Source organism: Phalacrocorax aristotelis, chromosome 2, assembly GCF_949628215.1.
Source record: "Phalacrocorax aristotelis chromosome 2, bGulAri2.1, whole genome shotgun sequence".
In the NCBI taxonomy this organism is placed as follows: Eukaryota; Metazoa; Chordata; class Aves; order Suliformes; family Phalacrocoracidae; genus Phalacrocorax; species Phalacrocorax aristotelis.
Genome location: NC_134277.1, coordinates 52,755,601 through 52,775,868, shown reverse-complemented (window position 1 = coordinate 52,775,868; position 20,268 = coordinate 52,755,601). Strand labels below are relative to the sequence as shown.

The 20,268-nt window shown below is 39.6% G+C and overlaps 1 protein-coding gene across 4 annotated transcripts in view; it reads right to left on the bottom strand.

Moving 5' to 3' along the window:
• Positions 1 to 20,268, bottom strand: part of ELMO1 (engulfment and cell motility 1) — a 314,961-nt gene that overhangs the window by 199,958 nt on the left and 94,735 nt on the right. For all 4 annotated transcript variants that reach the window (XM_075083575.1, XM_075083576.1, XM_075083577.1 and 1 more), the window contains 2 exons: positions 12,687 to 12,722; positions 4,288 to 4,387 (listed from right to left, as the gene is read on the bottom strand). In XM_075083575.1, the coding sequence (XP_074939676.1) occupies positions 4,288 to 4,387; positions 12,687 to 12,722 (136 nt within the window). The remainder of the gene's footprint in view (positions 1 to 4,287; positions 4,388 to 12,686; positions 12,723 to 20,268) is intronic.

Here is a 20,268-nt window from a genome sequence, read left to right as displayed (position 1 = left end):
GCCTAGAGAACAGGAGAGAAACAACTCAGCCTTTTTCTACTCTGGGCTTTCAGCATCTCCTGCCTGCAAGTCCTGAGTCCAAGTAATATATACATTAGTATATGATGCACTTTGTGCTGTTTAGAGTAACAAGCTGCACCTCAGAAGCATTGTACTACCCTACCTCTGGTAATCCAGTTGTTTTCTGATGCGCGGCAGCCAGAGCTGCCATATGTCCAGATGGCAAACAATACAGTGTATGTACAGAACAACCCTGCACTGCTCACACCAGAAACCAAATGCGCTCTGGATGCTTCTCAATCATTAGGCATCCATGAATCAGTTGTGCAGCAGGAATACAATATGTTCAGACTATGCCCCAACTTGTCAGACTGCTGTCACCATCCTCTTTAGAAGCCCTGACACGTATGAATTATTCTTGGTGCAGCAGCTCCTTCCCATGATATTTCAACTGGCAGTGTAAATGCTTCACGGGGATATATCATATTCATATCAGGGGCCTGGAGAAACGTACAGTATAGATAACTGAAACCTCGGTCTAGGAAAGGCTGCCTTAGACATATTTATTCTCCTGACCCTGGACTATAACGTCTTTTAATCAGAAACACAGACCCAAAGTAGGAAGCTGGCTTCTGTGCTTAAAAAGCTACGATGTATCACACTGAACATACATGCAAAACATCTGCCGGGTAACTTGCATGTCAAGTTATCTATATTCATAACCACCTTGCTGAAGCATGAAGTCTGGCCAGAAATAATAGGCTTGTCTGCCCTGATAAATAAGGCATGCCAGTTCCAGAGGGAACAAAATTAGATTAAAAAGAAATTCTATTGCCATACTTGAAGATCCGAATGTGGAAAAATAAAGATCCTTCTTGAAAAGAGACAAGAATCAAGGGGTTCAAATCTGTGTTATTTGCTGTTCTCTGCTTATGGAGCACTATGCACAGGGAGGGCTTTCAGCATCCAGAAATAATCCTGTACTCATTTATCAAAAAGTCTGATGACAAAAATAATGCAAGCTCACAGAAATACCACCTCTGCCCGAGAAATAAGCAACTGCATTGCTTTGCACTTCCACGTGAAAACCTGTCACATGGGTGTGTCTCATTAAGGATAAAAGGATAAAACTATTTGTTCAGCAAAACACCTGTAACCTTAATAACTGCATAATCCTATCAGGACATATATAGCCACATACAAAAGCAGTAGCTGGGTGCTTAACTTCCTATCAATTTCAAGGGAAATAAGGAATCAGAATGCTTTTACACATTCAGCCCCAGTGCTCTGCTGAAACGAGCTAAACATGTAACGTGAAGGTAGATGAGAAACCTACAGCAAACTAAACTATACCATCTGAGTTCTTCTCCTGTTTCAGCATCACTTAAAGGATTGGAGAGAATTCAGAAGTTAAAAACAAAAAATTACAAAAACAAACAACAACAAAAACCCCCAAACACACCAAACCAAACATAATAAACCATGCCACCAACAAGAACCACACAGGGAAAGGAACAGCAAAGGAAACAAATCTGATTTTTGGAGCAGTGGTATGCCATTTAGTTATTTGCCTGGACCATTTTGATGTCAGAAATATACAGAAAAATCTGACGCAGTTTTGTTCTCTATTAAGTCCTAAGGCACAGTAAAATTTTAAAGTGTGCATCTGATTTCAGGTAAGGAAATGGAGTCACACTTGGCTACAGAAAAGACAAGTGACAGTTGTGAGACACAGAGATACTTTCCCTGCTGCCACCCCCTTTTCCCTGCACAGTGCATTTTAGAAGGCAGAGTAAACAATTCTTCAAGGTTAAGACTGCATCATGCAGTTATGAAACAGCAATTATATAAATAATTCTAAGAGATATTTTTAACTATCTCAACAAATACTACAAACTTTATTTCTCCTCTCATAGGAACTAAAGATGGGAATACCAAATGTGGATAGTGTATTTTGATGGCCAGTTACCATGACATTTTCTAAGAACTGGACATCCAAATCCTTTGGGCAGCTATGGAAGCTGGAAATAAACTTTATTGTCATAAGCAAGAAAAAAGGTCTTGAGAAAATCTTGCATATCATAAGGAAGTTTTTTCAAATGATGCTGTTTTGCCTTAACATAAGGAACAAAGCTCTCCTTGAAAGTGTCAATTCTTATTTGCAGCAGTTGGAATAGCAGTCTTTATGTACCCAAAGGATGTGAGGAGACTGCATCCGACACCATGCAGTCAGTCATTAGAAGCAGTTAGACGTTCCCCTTGAGGTCTCCTTCAGCTTCTACATTTTAAGATAGAAAACTATTAAAGAAAAAGTTCAGATTAATTCCCCCCTGTTCCAGTTTAGCTTCCATTTAACATGAAAGACAGCTTCAAAGGGCAGAAGCACTTGAAGTGGGATTGCAAAATTCCCCCTCAGCTAGCAGAAACTTATCAGCTCCCTTATCCATCCGTCAGCCACTTGAGCTAGCCCATCAGCAACCTCAAGTGGCCTGTCAAAAGCCAAGGTCAGAGAAGCAAGTGAGAATAAAGCTGCAGACTGCCACCAGAGAGACATGGTCCAAAGGAGCTCCTTGAGGTTCACCCCTTGCCTAGAGACCCACTGAGGGCTCTGCTGTTCTGGCTCCCAACTGCGTGGCTGGCCAGGACACACCTGTGTCAGTCTTCCTCCTCCTGTTTCTCTTCTAACTGTCCTGTTCTTCTCCCTGGACCCTTTCTTGTCAATCAGTTTCACTTTTGGTTTTTACTCACCAGTTTTGTTTTTCGTAAGTACTTTCATAAGAATGCTTTTGTGTCTTTTGTTTTGGTTAGGTGGTTTTTTTTGTTTTGGTTTTTTTTTGTTTGTTTTTTTTGTTGTTGTTGTTGTTTTGTTTTGTTTTGTTTTTTTTTTTTAAATTGGGTCCAGGGAAGTGCCAGACAGAACAGATGAGCTGTTGACAGGGGTCCCCACACCACTTTCTTCTGTAGTTACTATACAACCCACAGGGCAAAAAACATTGATAAGGTTAAACAAAGACAACCATTCTGAGTCACTAACAAAGTAGATTGATTTAAACTCATTTTACCAAGTTTCTTCATACACTTCTTAGTAGGCTTCCCTTGCAAATAAGGCATTCTGGGCTTGACCTTTTATCTCATGAAGTCAGTTAAAACCAAAACAGTTGTACTTTTTTCTTTGCCATGAATAGATAACAATAATTATCACCGTAATCCATCTAGACTGCAAGACTGTGAATGAGAAAAAAAATAAAGAGTCCAAAATCCAGATCAATTACACTAATTTTTCTTACAAATAGCATCCACCATTTTTAATGACTAAAACTGAGCTTTATTATCCAGTACTCTTTCCATAACTGATTCTTTTGCTTTTGGCAACAAAAGTAAATTCGTTCTTTCCTTTGGTGGTAGCAATTTTCTAACCAAATTTAAATTAAAAGTCTTTGTTCTGACACACTGTTAAAATGAAGACTATCTTTGCCACAGGTTATATTCATTCCATTACTGCTTCTGATATTATTTTAGTGAAGGAACTCTGGTATCTTTTGAATCTGCACAAATACATTTTTAACTTAAGATAAGTGCCGAGTTCAATGTGGTTTGAAAATTCTTTGTAAAGAGGTGGGGGGAGGTTCCCTGCAGTAAATGAAAAGGGTTAAATGAGTAAAACTTTTTTCTTAAGTCTGTTAAAACTCTGTACTTAAAGACTACTCCTGTGTTTCTGCTGCTTTTGTGCATCTCCTACATGCAAGAAAAGAAAAAAGGTGTTGCAAATCATGGAAAGATCTGTTTCGAAACCACAGACCTGAGGTGCAAGATCTGGGGCAGCCAGAGTTCAACTTGATAAACTCAGTAGATATCAGCTTAATTTCAGTTTGTAAACACTCGTTTCTCTTCCTCCCATACCCCCAGAGGAAACACTTCAGTGCTGTTTTTGTTTCAAGAAATATGGCATTACGCATTTAAATTTACATTAAATCAAAAGACTAATTTTTGCTTTAACTGCACGGTATCTGCACAGGGAGGTCACACTGTAATTGAGCAAGTAATTTCTTGTGTAATAATCCTAATACAGTGTTGATCCCATTTCACTCCCATCAATTTCCATAGAAGTTGGGCCGAATCCTGCAACTACAAACATTTATAGCTTGAAATAGTGCTTTAATCCCGTTTTCATGTACCTTTCTGACCAATGACATAAATAATGTACATGGGAAAAAAAACCTCACAAACCACGACTCACCTCAAAAATTTAAACTGATATAGAACAGATAGCATTGATTACAAATTTACCTTTTTAATGAATGCCACAGAGAATGTATCCCACGATACAATCCCATGATCCATCAGCTCAACAAATGCAGTCAGTGTAAAGGACAACATATCTCCAAAGCTGCAAGAAACAGGAGTCATGACAACATTTACCAGTGGTGCAGCAGGGCAATGACCAAGGGAATAAAGCAGCAGGAAGCTTTCAGAAAGGCAGGAAAATGAAGCCAATTATGGACTAAGAGGTAGCAGAAGAGCAAGAGAGGCTGTGCAACAGATAGTCTCCAAAACAATTTAGCATGGGCATCAAGAACAGTCACCTGGAAGAAAGTAAATCTGCAAGAGGAGAACTAATCCCCAGGAGAACACCACATGCAATGCTCGAGGGAAAACAGACAGTCCAAATAAAACTTCTCTCCTAAATTCAGAGTTTAAGATCTAACAGAATAAATGAAGTGAGCTTTTTCTTAGCAACCTACAGAAATGCTCCTAGTTGAAGGGTATTGTGCTGGTTTTGGCTGGGATAGACATAATATTCTTCACAGCATCTAGCGTGGGGCTATGCTTTGGATCTGTGCAGTGTTGATAACACAGGGATATTTTCATTACTGCTGAGCAGCGCTTACACAGAGCCAAGGCCTTTTTTGCTCCTCACCCCACCAGCGAGCAGGCTAGGGAGGGCACAAGGAGTTGGGAGGGGACACAGCTGGAGCAGCTGACCCCAACTGACCCAAGGGACATCCCACACCATATGACGTCACGCTCAGCATAAAAAGCTGGGGGAAGAAAGAAGAGGGGAGGGACATTTGGAGTGATGGTGTTTGTCTTCTCAAGCAACTTTTACTTGTGATGGAGCCCTGCTTTCCTGGATATGGCTGAACACCTGCCTGTCTATGGGAAGTAGTAAATGAATTCCTTGTTTTGCTTTGCTAGCTTGCGCAGCTTTTGCTTTACCTGTTAAACTGCCTTTATCTCAACCCACGAGTTTTCTCACTTTTACCCTTCTGATTTTCTCCCCCATCCCACCTGGGGGGAGCGAGCCAGTAGCTGCGTGGTGCTTAGCTGCCGACTAGACACGACAGTCATACAGAGGTGCCACATTTTGGTACCACTGCATCAAGCAGATTGACAGAAAGTTAGTGGATTGATTGTTCCTTCTCTTACAAGGAAGCAGATGTATTTCTAAAATGCACCAGAAGAAATTGTATATTGAGCAGCAATTTTCCAACTGTTAATGCCTCCGTTGCTTTCTTTGAACACCTGAAGATGCACCTCCTTTTGTTTCCCTATGGGCAACCATGTCAAGCGAATTGCAAAGTTCCCGTACTTTACCCAAGTGTGCAGCTCAAATTATTTAGGGTTTGCAGGACACTACACTGCATTTTACACCTGTAAATTTGAGATTCAATGTGTCTTTGTATGAACCCAACTAAATTCAAAATGGGTTTAAACTCAACGTAAAGAATATGCTCTAAACTGACTAGCTGCAAAGGAATTTTCCATGTTAAAAGACGGCTTTTAAAGATTAGCTTAATTTCTATATATAGTCAAGGCACTGAACAGTCAGCAGCCATAATGATTTCTGTGAAGCCATTCAATGAGGTAACTACTCAATACAAGCAGCAGCGCACAGAGCCTAAAATGAAGCAGCGTATTACCTTTAAGGGCATGCCAAACTGCCTGCAAGGTACTCTGCCACTAAGCCATTAACAAGCATAAGCATACAATCAATCTAAACAGCATGAATAGTCCCACAGATTTTAACGCAACAGCTTACCTAATAAAAAGATAAAATTTTAAAACTCTGTCAGATTGGAACTACAATGCTCTGTATGTTGAAAGCCTGAGTCTAATTCTGTAGCCACAGTTAAGCAATGTAATTGGTAACCCTTACTGCGTGATTTGCTCCCCTGCTATCCTGCACCAACCCAAGACAAGTAAGTGACCATCCGTTCAGATAGAAGACATGCATTTCCGTACAAAGGAATAAAGCAGAAAATTAGTTTAAATGTAGCAACTCAAACAGCCACTTCACTGGATTTGATATAATCTGCCATTTAGGGGTTTCTAATGGTGAGTTGTGGCCTTTAGTGGCCCCGTCATTTAAGATAGGGGCTCTTGTTCATCAAAACTCCACAGACTTCTCTACTAAAAAGAATTAGCCATTCTTTACATTTTGTGAGTAAAAACAAAAAAACCCAAAACACACTTTTCCACAGGAAGCAAGGGTATCCACAGTGGCTTTGATTATTTATAACAACGGAAAAACTACACCAAAGAGCAAACAAGAAAAATATGGTGTCTTTAAAAAAATCCATTGTAATTCTGCAAGGAATATTTTGTTCAGCAAAACCAAAAACTTCCAGTTCATGTATTTGTTTTGGGGGGCAGGGGAGTTTTGTTTCCTTATTTTTTAATATTGCAAATCTTTCAAGAATAAAATTAGATTTTTAAATGTCATCATTAGCATTCCAAATAACCAAGGATTTCATAACAAGATGACAATAAGACTCTGCAGGAAATCTCATCAGCTCTGGTCCTGTTATATTCCTCAATCTATTCCTTTTGCATACAATGGTTATTTTTGAATCCACAAATAAAACAGGACTGCTAGGAAAGGCTTCCTTCTAAAAACTTGCACCAAATTCTCATGCATGTTCATTACAATACTTCCACAAATACAGGGAATTCTGTTATTTTAAGAAACTAGACTAAATTAGATCCAAATAAAAAGAAAATAAATTTTACAAAAAGATAAGTCATATAGGCTGAAAAGTAGACAAAACTATCTCTCACTAAAGCATTAAACTAAGTAGATAGCTTATCTCCTCTAGACTTCCTTATATATTGTTTAAAAACCTTAGTCAATTAACCTGCGTTTACTATATAAATACTCTTCTATAAACCAATTGTACACAAAAGCTAATCCTTATTAACAATGGGTATAGTTTAGAAGGATTATTTAAACTGTATTAAACCTGCGTATGGATTTTCACCTTCAGAACAGCAGTGGCTGCAATTCAGGTTAGTTTAATTCCTTTACATTCAACAGTCTCATTTATTCTTCTCACCAAAACTACTGATTAATCCTGCCACTTAATCCAGCCTCCTCCACAGCTTTGGAGGGGAAGCTGGGTTAATAGAGCTGAAAATAGTGGTATTAATGTATAAGCCTGATTTTCGTAGATGTGACAATGATACAGCTGTTTGGGGTCCAGGAGGTGGAAGTGCTTTTCAACTTAAAATGATAAGACACCCCACCAGGTGTCACTCCTGGGACACTGCTTCAAATAATTAGAAGGTGAAGAGGTGGAACACTGGGACTAATCAAGCAGAACAAAATACTCCGACTCTCTATATTATGCAGCAACACACACGCATAGCATGTATTTTTTTAAAACATATAGCTATCCATATGCACCTGCACACACATGTATACTGTAAGTGGCATTGCAGAAGTCAAAAGCCAGGCTTAAAGTACAAGCATTAGGAATAGCACAGCTAGAGATGAAAGCAATCTCCAGGGTAACTAGAGCAAGATAAGGATTAAAGTATCTGGACGGGGAAGGGAGCGGTGTTGATCCATTGTTATATGTTTAAGCACAAGCAAATCAGTAGAAATACACTTCTGAGCAATTCATTTCAAGACACACACGTACAGGTGCACTCCTACTATTAAGAGCAGCGGACAGAATAGATGCTAGAAATTTCAAGGGAGTCAAAGCTTGTTCATAAAAGTAGTTATCTCAGAAAATATGTTAGCAGCTGTTTAACTCAAAACCTCAGTGAATAAGTGTTTTAGTCATACAAAAGGTCCAAAAAATGATGGGGCCTCTTTCTTCATAAAATCTTTTTGGACTAGTCCACAGCACAAGGCACTACAGTTCTGTGAATATCAAACCCCTGCTGCTCTGGTGCAAAGACCTCACAGTTTGATGGTAATTCCTGATGAAGGTGCTTTGTAACGTGTGTCATGGCAGCAAGAGGGGAAAAATTATGAGAAAGATGCACTGTGTAATTGCAATGTCATATCTCACCAATACTGACATTTTAATCATCTATGCTCTCAGGCAAGCTACTTGTACAATTCCTCCTAAGTGCTGGTCAGGGCTCTGGCTCTTAGTTGGGGACACCTTATGCTGGGGCAGCTGATGAAGTTCCCACTTCTCTGCTGTCTGACTCCCCTCTTCTAACCACTGTTGTGAGGATGGCCATGCTAGTCGTGAAGTACCTCCTCACCCACAGCAGCTCTCAGCAAAAGCATCTTAAGCAGCAGAAAGTTGTGGTCTGTAACACCATCAGCTGCCCCAGTGTGAGCAGTTCCAGGGTCGATGGATGACCATGCTCTGATCCACAGCCTGTGCACCTCAACCCCTCCGACAAACCTGACTGAAGAGTAAGTCACCAGTTGCGTTTCACATTTCTAGGTTTTTGAGAAATATCAGGTCAAAGTCTGTTAATTTATCTTCCTAAGAACTTTCTCCATTCTTACCTTAAGAAGCTGTAAAAAAAACCCTCCATGTATTTTAATATTAGCTTTTCTTTCCTAAAAATAAAAATGACAAGAATGTGCATGTGACCCTGACCACCACACCTGTCTCTCACCTGCCTTCCTAGTATTATTTCTACACGCTAAACCATCTTTTTATCATGTGTGCTGAGTAATCCTCAGACATATATATAGTACTATGTCTGATATTTTGAAAGATGCCTGAAGCAATTTGGATTTCTTATCAAAATAAATTAAGGGGACTTGAGCATCCAAACCCCTACATGTTTTTGGGGAAGAGGAAAAAAATCTCAATCCATGTTTAACACACTTACCAAAATGAACACTTTATTGCTATTGAGAAGGGAAAAATATTGAGCTGTTCAAATGATTCTTTAAATCTAGATAATTGGTCAGGCTTGGCTGTCATCAGGTAACAGAAGAAAAAAAAAAAAGCACTATAAGCTTTTATAAAGCTAGGTGGACTGTCTCATGCTTTATATGATAAAAATTGCACAGGAGAACATGGAAGTTAACTGTTGCTTGTCTGTCGTAACCAGGATACAGCCACCAGCCCATTAGGACTAGAAACCAGAAGACAGTACGTCTTTACACAAACCCATTTTTTCACGGGGAAAACAGAACCAAAGCTGATCTCTAGTTGTGCAGAGGAAAGGCAGCAAAGAAACAATTTGAACTGGGAAAGAGGCAACAAAAGAGTTGCAGCTTACTACCAAATGCAGGAGTTAAGGAAGCAGTTAACTTTAAGTCCCTTATCACTCAGCAACTGTGCTCACAGCCTAATACTGGGCAGCTGAACAGCCTGACATCACTGGGGGGGTCAACATCAAAGAGTAAGAACAGCCTTTTAAGTTAGAGTTGTCAAGGATAAATGGCCATGAATAAATTTAAACAGGGGAGCAGGACATATCTAATCATCAGAGGACAAGAGCTTTGGAAAAGCCATGGGGGCAAGAACCTAACCAAGTCTAAAACGAAGACTGATGAAGCAGCAGGATACTTTGCAAGCAGAGTGAACAAGTACCTTTTTTATTGCTACGGCTCCTCTTCATTGCTTCTGCACTGCCTTGTTTCTTCAAGTAACCTTTCCAAAGGTGAAGCTGAGCCACCATCAAGTCAAACTAGGAGCAATTCACACCTACTTGGTACTTATTCTGTACAGCTGAAAATGACTGAACAATCTACAGGGTAGCTGCCCCGATTTTTCTAGATGATTACAGAAAATGCACATAACTGGCTACACTGCAATTGTCACAGTTTGGGTTTTTCTGTTTGGTGGGATTTTTTTGTTTTGTTTTGTTTTCCCATCATGCCAAGCACCACTGAAATATTTCTTTGTAATACAGTTTCACTGCTTTCATTAGAAGGGATCAGTCCTACTGATTTTAAAACCACTTGCATTCCAAAAAACTTGAAATACCTTTGTACCTTGGTATCAGGGCTTCTTTAAGCTTGAAAATTAACTCTGATTAAAGAAAATCAGCTGCGATTTTTAAACAGAACTGTAACTATTCTTGAATAAATCCAGGTGTAGATACTCTCATTATGGAGTATGACTAAATCCGCTCTGAGTTACATTAAGCATGTGTTTGCACGGGAAACTAGCCCAGAGGAACTATTACACACTGTTTCCTCTGGTTCCTCATGAAGATGTGATTAGAATGTCTTCTCTCTTATTGCCCATCTTTTAAATTCCTGGTTTTGCTCAATTCATGGTGATTTCCTTAAATGGACCAGCTTTTCTTAAAAGACCAGGAATAACTAACTACACAGGAAAGACATCACTCTCCAATCAGTGTGGCTTGACTACAATTCAGTACTGCAATGCAAAGGTTAACTGATAAAGCTGCTTCACGGGAATTTTTTTTTTTTAATCCAGGTATTAGCCAACATAGGATAAATAAAATTCCAAAACAAAATGCCGACCCCTAAAACTGAAAAGCCAGAGAGAAAGAAACTTGCATTTTAGAAGACATTCCTTCAGTGGAGAAAGCTATTAAACAGGGCCTCTCGGTGAAAATCGGATTTTAATTAAGTCAGGCTAGCATTTGCAAGCCACCAGAGATAAAATTAAATACTGACACTTTATGAAATACGTTATTCTGTAAAACAAAAGTAACTTTTTGTTTAATTAGCATTCGGTTTCTTTAAGTTTCTTTAGTTGAGACGGCAGCAGGTGAAGGCTGCAAAATTTTAAAGTTTAGTTTAGTGCATTATATCAAGCTCTGAGGTGGTTTTTTTTATATATATAGTTCTTGCTTCATTGGGCATTTTCCCATTAATATATGGGCGAAAAACAGTCAGGATGCTCAATAACTACACTCACAGAACACTGGTATATACATATTACCTTCAAAATGTACAATCAGGCTAGCTTCCAGAACTATTGGTTTCACATCCTGACCAATGGCTCTGGTATCTTTTTTAGCACAAGTCCCAAACTCAAGAATTTGCGTTATATTAATTGTATCATTTCAGGTACTACTGATGGAAATCAAAATATTAAACTATGTGCCCTGAAGTCAACTGAAACTTCTACTGGCAGGATTTAACTTCCAAAGTTAGAGTGGACTGTAGTCACATACACTTTACTGTTGTGTCCACTGATGTGCTGTATCTACACCAATCAATAAGAATCCTCTTAAAGTGCGTAATGCCTTGTTCCCATGAGTAAACAAAACTAAACTGTGTAAAAAATTTAACTGAGACCATGAATACGATCAGGTCCTAAAACCAGGGTGAATGCAACTCTAAGTCAGTATTTTAGTACTGTCTTGAGGACAACCACATAACTAAATGTAGAGGAGTCTACAGGATAACAGAATTTGGAAGCAGAGAGATACTGAAGGAACGTATCTTGTCTTCCACAAAGAACTATATTCACAGCAGTGAGGAGAACCCCACCATCTAAATGCACAGGAGGTACCTTGTCTCAGCAGGGGTGATGTTGCTAAGAATTCTGAAAGCCTCATGCCATTTTAACGATTTTCCTCAGAACCTAACTTTTCTATTATGAAACAAGTTACCTTGTATTGGGTTCAGAAAGTGAACTTTGAGGAAGAATTTAAGTTTCCTGCCAAATTTATTCTGTCTAATTTATTTATTAGGTAATTACTTAATAATAAAAGTTTCAGAACTTGGTTTACAGCAGATTTGTGAAAGTATGATCTAGCATGGCTTCCACTTCCTGCATGATAAACCATATCAAGCTCTCAGAGTGACAGATGCATGGTCAATTGATTACTTATTCTTTTGCTTCGTTTAGGTATACTTCACATGTCAAACTTGCAAGCCAATCAAGATATTCTAATATCTCTTGGGGTCCCAATTTATCAAAGCCTGTGAAGCCTGTGCTCAACTTGAAGCACACAGAAGAATCTCATTCAAAATCATCAGGGCAACAAGCATGCTTCTGAACTTTCTGATATGAGGCCCTTTACTATTACAGTTTTCCTTTATCAGTTATCTGCAGCAACTAGCATTGCCTGGGATGAGCAAATAATAGGAATTCACACTGGCACAACAACTCTTATTTTCATCTCACTAACATCAATAATTAAAATTGCCTACTATCAATCATGTAAGCCAGACAAATTTAAGAGGGGAATTGGGGAAGGAAGGGAGATCATTTGTTTGCTCAAATTAAAAAAAACAAAACAAAAACCTTAGTTAGGAAATAGCTGAAGGCTCTGCAGAAGTTACAGAAATGAAGCACCCATTCCACAAGCAAAGCAAAAAAGGCTTCATCAGAAAAATTTAACAAGCATCAAAGAGCAGAAAATAGAGAATGCCGAAGACTAGTTGCATAAATATGCACAGTTGAATTTACATATAAAGATTAGCGCAGGGGCCTGAACTCAGTCATGCAAAAGAAGAGGAAGTGTGCAAGGTGATGATCTAATCAGGTTCTTACCAGGGCTTCATTATCTTCTGCAATTTCTGATATCGTCTGCAAAATTAAAACTTGCACGTGAGGAGACACACATTAAAACATCTGAACTCTATTTACCTACGCGCATACACACACCCCCACACACCCATATTTGCTTCATAAAATTCAAAGACAGACACACAGTAAGAGGCAGTAAATTACTAACAATTTGCTGTGAATAAAAACAATTCAGTAACTGGTAAAGAACACTCAAAATTAATTTCAAATATTTGTTCAGAATACTTGTGTTAACTTCTTTTAGGAAAAAAGCAGAAGAGAAAAGACAGTTGATAGAGGAAATATATCAGATTTCTCTAAAACCTGTTTCTCTTGACCATTAAAGCATGCCTAGACATCCTAAATTAGTTAAGTATTTGTGTAAAAGAAGTCTTTAGTACAAAACAATAAAAGGTTTACACATTAAGCATTTTCTATCTCCTTGCTATGACGTGTAGCCCATTGCCTGAAAAACTCTTATTTACTTCCAGTCTCCATCACTAATACTGACAGAGGTGTCAGCATGGCTGAAAGTTGTTGCGTAGTTAGGACAACCACAGACCAAAATCCTGACTTTCTGAAGTCAGGGGCAAATTTTCTGTTGACTTCAAAAGGAGGCAAAGAATTTGACCTGGGTTTTTAACCACAGAGTTACATTTACTCAACAATTCAAAACAAATCTTGCACGAGCAAGTGCAGCAGTCTTATTCCAACAGAACAGGTAAGCTCAGTGGTAGTTCTTTTGCTCTTAAGATTCACATACCAACGGACATGCTTAGACCCAAGGTGCTGAATCAACCCACTTGAGAAAGACAATAACCTACTTAAGAATGTAACTTATTGATTCCAATTCTAAGAGGCCAAGTTACACACCCAACCTTCAAGCATGATGCTTTCCAAGCAGCTTCCAAAACATTTGGCTCCTAGCTGCAGCAAGAGGTTTAACATACCCCAAGAGGTTTTTTTATTTAGGCATTTCCTATCTTTCCCCCAAGATATACATTGTTGTGTCTCATTGGTGAACCAAAAGCTATGGTATCAAATTCCTATATTCAGGAAACTGAAAGCCAAATATTGAGGGGTGGGGGTACAAATAAGTGCATTTGAAAGCTGTAGCCCACTAATCACAATTTGCAAGTCATCCTCCCGCTAATAACAGGCTTCAGAACTGCTGGTTATGCTACTAAGCAAGCTGAAGAAAGAGACTGCCAATTGTAAAAATGGCATCCAAGATAAATAGCTTATTTTTAAAACATCACTTACACACAAAAAAAAAAATCCATCTCCTACTTAACCCCTTCTTGTGTCTCCTAAATCCATTTTACAGTTCTATTTCAGAGGGTTGGCTGCAGCTCCACACTGGTCAGTCTACTGTTCAAAAGGAGAATAAAGAGGTCCCTCCTTCATCCCTGTCCCCTTCTCCCCAGGTCTTCCCCTTTGCACTTGCTGCCATGCTGTTCAGCCCATAACAGCTCTAGACTCCAAGCTCTCCAAGCTCTCCAATCTCTGATTCAGCTCTCTCCCAGATCTTGGCTAGATTTTATTTGTTTGGAGGTTTTTTTGGTTTTTTTTTTCCTTTCAGTACACCAGTAACTCCTCCCACCTTGCATTTCCCATTCTTTTTATGCATAAGTAACATTGTGCTTTCTTACAGAGACCACAACTCTATGTATAGACTCTGTTCAAGAAGGACCGGTCTCGGGGAGGGCAGCTTTTGGGCTGGCCTCTGTAACCATCAGGGAAGAAAACATAGAGTACATCACAGGAACAGCGGTTTGAAAACTTTCATTGCAATCCACGAGCTGCAATACTCATGCCTGAAGATAACGATAGCACAGTTCACCATATATCTAAGCACAGACTTGGCTACAGCCTACCACAAATTAGAAGAATGACAAGATTTTGTTCTTGGATTTCACAGGCTTGGTTCTTTTATGCTACAACAGCCATCTGTATAGCCAGTAGTAATGAGCGAACAAAAAGCATCCTGATAATAAGACAGCCTTAGGAAGTTACCCTCAACATGCTGTTAGAAGCAGAAAAGTTAAAAGCATTTCCCACAGTAGGAGATCCCAACTTCAGCAGAATGTCGTTCCTGCACTTTCTGCAGAAGAAGTGCTTCCTTGCTGAGGCAGACTCTGCTAAACCCTAACAAGGACAATGCCCACCACAAATGGATTTTGTCATCTCTCAAATGTGCGTGGCTCCAAGCAACTTTCTGCAGCACATGCCAGCAAAACTTCATAGCATCTTTCTAAGCCCAGTTTTTAAAACAGCTGCTTTTCATCCAGGTGCTGACTTTGGCTAAGCAGCAAGTAAACTTGAAATCGGTGCTGTGTCTGTCTGACATCAGAGAGAAACAAGTGTGGTGTTTACGATCTTGTAGCACTTCAAAGGGCAGACTCAGTTTCGCCAGGTATTTTTCACAACAGGCTATAACCAGGTGCATTTTCTCCATGACTGAGCGCAGCGATTAAAGAACAAACATCTGAATCCTAGCACAAAACATCAGGACAGCAACTCTCTTAATATTTACAGAACTCTAACCCACCTTGAGTTAACTGGCAATCAGTTAACTTGAGGTCAGAAACTGTGCAATGTAAAAGAAAATATAAGTTTAGAATAATAAGGAGAAATAATTGAATCATACAGGACTTCTCTGGTGGAGCAATACAAAGACAGCACATTTTGACTTGACAGGAAAGATAACCATTGTATTAGCCCAAACAATTTCTATTAATCTCTGTTGCATTGGAAAGCGTGATATGAGCGGCAATCAACCTAGGACAACAAACATTGCAGCAACACAGTACAGAATGATTATAGACAGACTTCCGCTACTGAACAGGTGGAGCCTGTTACCTAAAGCAGTGCATGCTATTTTCATCCCATCATTGAACCAAAAACCTAATACAGAAGGACCTGGCATGAGCAGGAGTTCCTCTCATTCACCCACAGACTATACCAAAGTTACCACTGAAGGAGTAGCCAAGCTAACTCCTCCAGCAAATCAGCCTAGAAAGGAACAAGTACTGTCCCCCACCTCCATCAGCTTTCCTCTTTCTATATATATACCGCTGTTGTTTCTTCCGGAGGGCTGCCTCTGTGGTAGCAACCAGACAGTTCTGCAAAATGCTTCCTGGGTGAGTTACCACAGGTATGGTCAAAAATGCTGAAAGTCTGAGTAATCTAGACACTATAATTAGCTCGATACTTTTTTTTTTTTTTAAGAAACCATCCCTCAATGGCACTTGCACAGATGGCAATAAAACCATGGCCAAAACACAAACATTATGAGGGTAAATTAACTAGCATTTGTGAAAGGTTCAGATAATATAGTGGTGAAAGACAAAAACAGACAGCAATTTTTATACACAGAGAAATCTCAAAACAAATGCCAACATAATGCAAAATAAACATAAACAATAAGTTACTGGTTTAGATGTTTCGCTACCGTAATATATACCCTGTTTGGCCTCAGAGGAACTTCGTGATACATTTCCAGCTGAATCCTAAGGCGCAGAGGTTCCCTTTGGACTTCCCCAAGCTATACAGATTTAATACTTGCTCAAATACTGCAAGTCACATCATGAGCAGCTTCCAGTGGAGACTAGCTTAGCAAGGACCTGACCAGATCAACTCCTACCTGTTCAATGCAAAAATTTCTGTACAAGGACCAAAGATACCTCAAATCTAAACCCCCAGCTTGTGTAATATGCAGTGCACAGTAAGGGCTTGTCTGCACGGGGGAGAACTACTGAAATGTTGTTCTGTTGGGGAAGCCAGTGCAGACCCACTGGAGTTAGCTATACCAAGAGCTAAAGCAGTCACATCACATCACCGCAACCAATGTTTCTGAGCCTGCACTGTTTAAAGACGTGCAGAGTAAGATTAAAAAACAACAAAGACAAAAGCTTTTCATGCAGTATGGCTGTGGAGAGCGCCATTATTAACAAAAGCAGATGATGTTCACAAAAACTTCTGCCTGTACAGAAAAACTGACAGGATGATGGATGGGCCCCTCACTACAAGACAGACATTGAGGTGCTGGAGCATGTCCAAAGAGCAACAAAGCTGGTGAAGGGCCTAGAGAACAAGTGTTATGAGGAGCAGCTGAGGGAACTGGGGTGGTTTATTCTGGAGAGGAGACCTTATCGCTCTTTACAACTACCTGAAAGGAAATTGTAGCAAGGTGGGTGTTGGTCTCTTCTCCCAAGTAACAAGTGATGGGATGAGAGGAAATGGCCTCAAGTTGCATCATGGGAGTTGGGGGTTTTAAATTGGATATTAGGAAAAGTTTCTTTACTGAAAGGGTTACCAAGCACTGGAACAGGCTTGAATCACCATCCCTGGAGGTATTTAAAAAATGTGTAGACATGGTGCTTCGGGACATAGTTTAGTGGTGGACATGACAGCATTAGGTTTATGGTTGGACTCAATGGTTTTCAGGGTCTTTTCCAACCTAAATGACTCCATGATTCTGGAATGACCTGCTAACCACATTCAATCAGTATTTGGCTACTGCTTTTCTGGCAAACACAAGGATAGCCCACATTCTGGTTAACAGGCAGTGTTTAGAAATATGCAAGACAAATACAGAGAAGTACATATTCCTGCCTTCTGTCTGTATCAGGTGGGGCTATCATATATAAATGAAGTCTGGGATAAACTCTGGCCAAGAGGTTGAAATAAATTATTTGGATGAAATCTGCAAAATCATTATTAAGTTAAGCAACAGACCTCCCACTCCTCACAGCCACCACAACATCTCACAGCCACCACCAGTCCGAAACACAAAAAAAAATCCTGAGAAGTTGGAGAAGTGGAGATTTTAAGCTCTTCCTACGTTTGTGGGTTCCTCAAATACTACCCTTCTGTCTGGAGTTAAAAAATCGGACATTAGTTCTGTCCAGCTTGGTACTCTGAAGAACATTTGGAAATATAAATCCACTGCTGGAATTACTCTTTTTATCACATTTTACACAAGTGGTTGCCAAACAAAAACCATTAAAACTGTCTCCTCTTCCCTGATCCTGTCAACAAGGTGTTGATATCACCACTTGGCAGGGGTCATTTAAATGCTAATATTCTTAAGCACAGGCAAAGTAAGAAAAACAACCCTGGAGAAAAGCCATTTAGGATGGGGAGAGAGCAAGGAGCAGCAACTCTCCCCTTCTCTCCAACGATGTGATCTTTGATGGTTCAATCTTCAGGTGAGGCTTTTATCCAAAACGTACAGTGTGCGCTATGTACATGACATTGATCAGCAAGATATAGTGCTTGTGTGTGTGTTGAGAGGGAGGGTGGAATCCAAGCCTGAAGACTGATAAGGAAACAAACCCAAAACAGAGCAAGCAAGAGAAAAATAAACCAACATAAAGAAAATCCACCCACAAAGAAAACCTACCCTGTTTTCTTCCTTTATGGGAACTGCACTGAAAGACTGGGCTGCAGCCCTTTATCATTCTCCTACTGTCACCATCTCCATAGTGGTATAAGCGTACAACTTGATTTTATATACTATTTTGGATTTTTGCCTCACAGACAATAGTCACACTCTCCCGACATTACAGAAGCACTAAGAAATGAAGACCGCATAAAGCCCCTGTTGGACAAGAATTGATTTTGGCAGCAATGTCGGATTAAGTAATCTATGCTTCCAGGTGAAATTTCACAGGAATGGCTAAGCCTGTCTAACAGCCCATGCTGTCAAAACTACAAATTATTTTGCTTCCTCCATTGGCTGGCTTACTTTCTGCCAGATTAGCAAACTGAATTGGCTTACTGAGGAATCAAATGAGTATTGGAGCTGACCAAGAGAGAAAACAGGGACTATGCAGCCAGTAGCTAGGAAGAGTGGAAAATAATTACTTTATTTAGACCTACTAGCTTAGCATTGTTCATATTTTCCATTTACCCAGTGAGTTGTGCCTGCACAACTGTGTTCTGGGGGAACACTGTGAGCTCAGTCAGGGAACTGAACTGGGTTAAGGAATATTGTATTAAAAATAGCCTTTATTGTCACTTTTAATAATCTACAACAGTTTTCTAGTCCAGTCTACTATAAACAGTACTAGCATAACCCTTCAGATTAAGCAGGACAGGAACAAGTGGCTGTGAACAAGGGCTGCTTAAGTGTTTTGACAGCATTACTGAAATACTCATCAGACTGGGATGGAAAAAAAACCATTAGCAGGTATGTGAGCAAGTGTCCCAAAAAGCGTGTTAAAAGTTGGAGTAACTTGAAACCAATCTGTATTCAGTTTTCCACTGGGCTGGTATACAGCATTATCTCTGTAAGACAAAGCCAAGAGCTAGAATTCCACTGAATAATACAATTTGTCCTTAAAGCATGCACAACTGCCGTCTCAGAGACTTCCAGCTGTACAGCAGCCAACTCTGCAACTGCATGTATTCAATGGAAGACTGATCTTAAAGAAATAGCCTAAAACCACACAACTATACGTTTATTTATTTATTTAGAAGTTTGCATGAATCTGATCTAGCTGCCTTTATTATTTTGAATAGGAAGACAAAAATTTAACAATCACAATTTAGATAAAGTTTTTCTCTCCAAACTCTGCACTAAGCAATTACAACCCCATTAAAATTAAAACCAGGCTATCTGCAACTATGTCCGAGCAGCATCAACTGGCATGCTCCTGTGCCACAGCTGTACTGCCACGAAGCTGCTCAGCACAGCCACATTGATGAAGCAGACCTCTGAAGAACAATCTTCTCAACAGCAGCAGGAACAATTCTGGTTACTGTCAAGACAGCTAGGCTTAGCATAGTCTCTTTTTTTTTTTAGCAAAAACTGCATATTATTTCAGCCAAATGACAAGTGACAGAGAGCATGACACTGCCAATAAAAAATACTGAAAATTCTGCATAGGCCTTCCTGTTTCTTTCCAGTCATGAGATGATTATTATTATTATTACTGGTAATGACAAAAATAAGTTTAGATTCCTTTTATTAACTCTTTGGTCTTTCAATTCAATACTTACGGCTTGTGATTTACATTCTGCTTTTCTTACTTTATAAGGGACTATGAGGAGCTTTTTTTCCTTTTAAGGAAGGGTGGGAGTCTGTTCCAGTCAGACTCTCCTGATATATCAAGGAAAAAAAAAAAACCAACACCAAAACCAAACACATCTTTACCAGTATTCTACTATATCAGAAAGACTATCTATACAGGCATGACTTTCTGAAATATTAGCTCTGGGCTAGACTATGGAACATAGCTCTGAATAAGCAAACTACATTATCTCTGACGGAGTAGCAAGAAGACATGATCGTTTCTTCCAGTTTGGTTCCTGAACACATTTTTCATCAGCCATCAGGAGGACATTTCATCAGGTACCCCACACAGGTGGTGAAGGAGCCAAAGAGGCAAGGTGTGCTGTTGGACCTTATACTAACAAACAAAGAAGGTCTAGTTGAGGAGGTGAGGACTGTGGGTAGCCTTGGCTGCAGGCACCATGAGATGGTGGAGTTCAGGATCCTGCGCGGTAGAAGCAGGACAACAAGTAGGATTACAACCCTGGACTTCAGGAGAGCTAACTT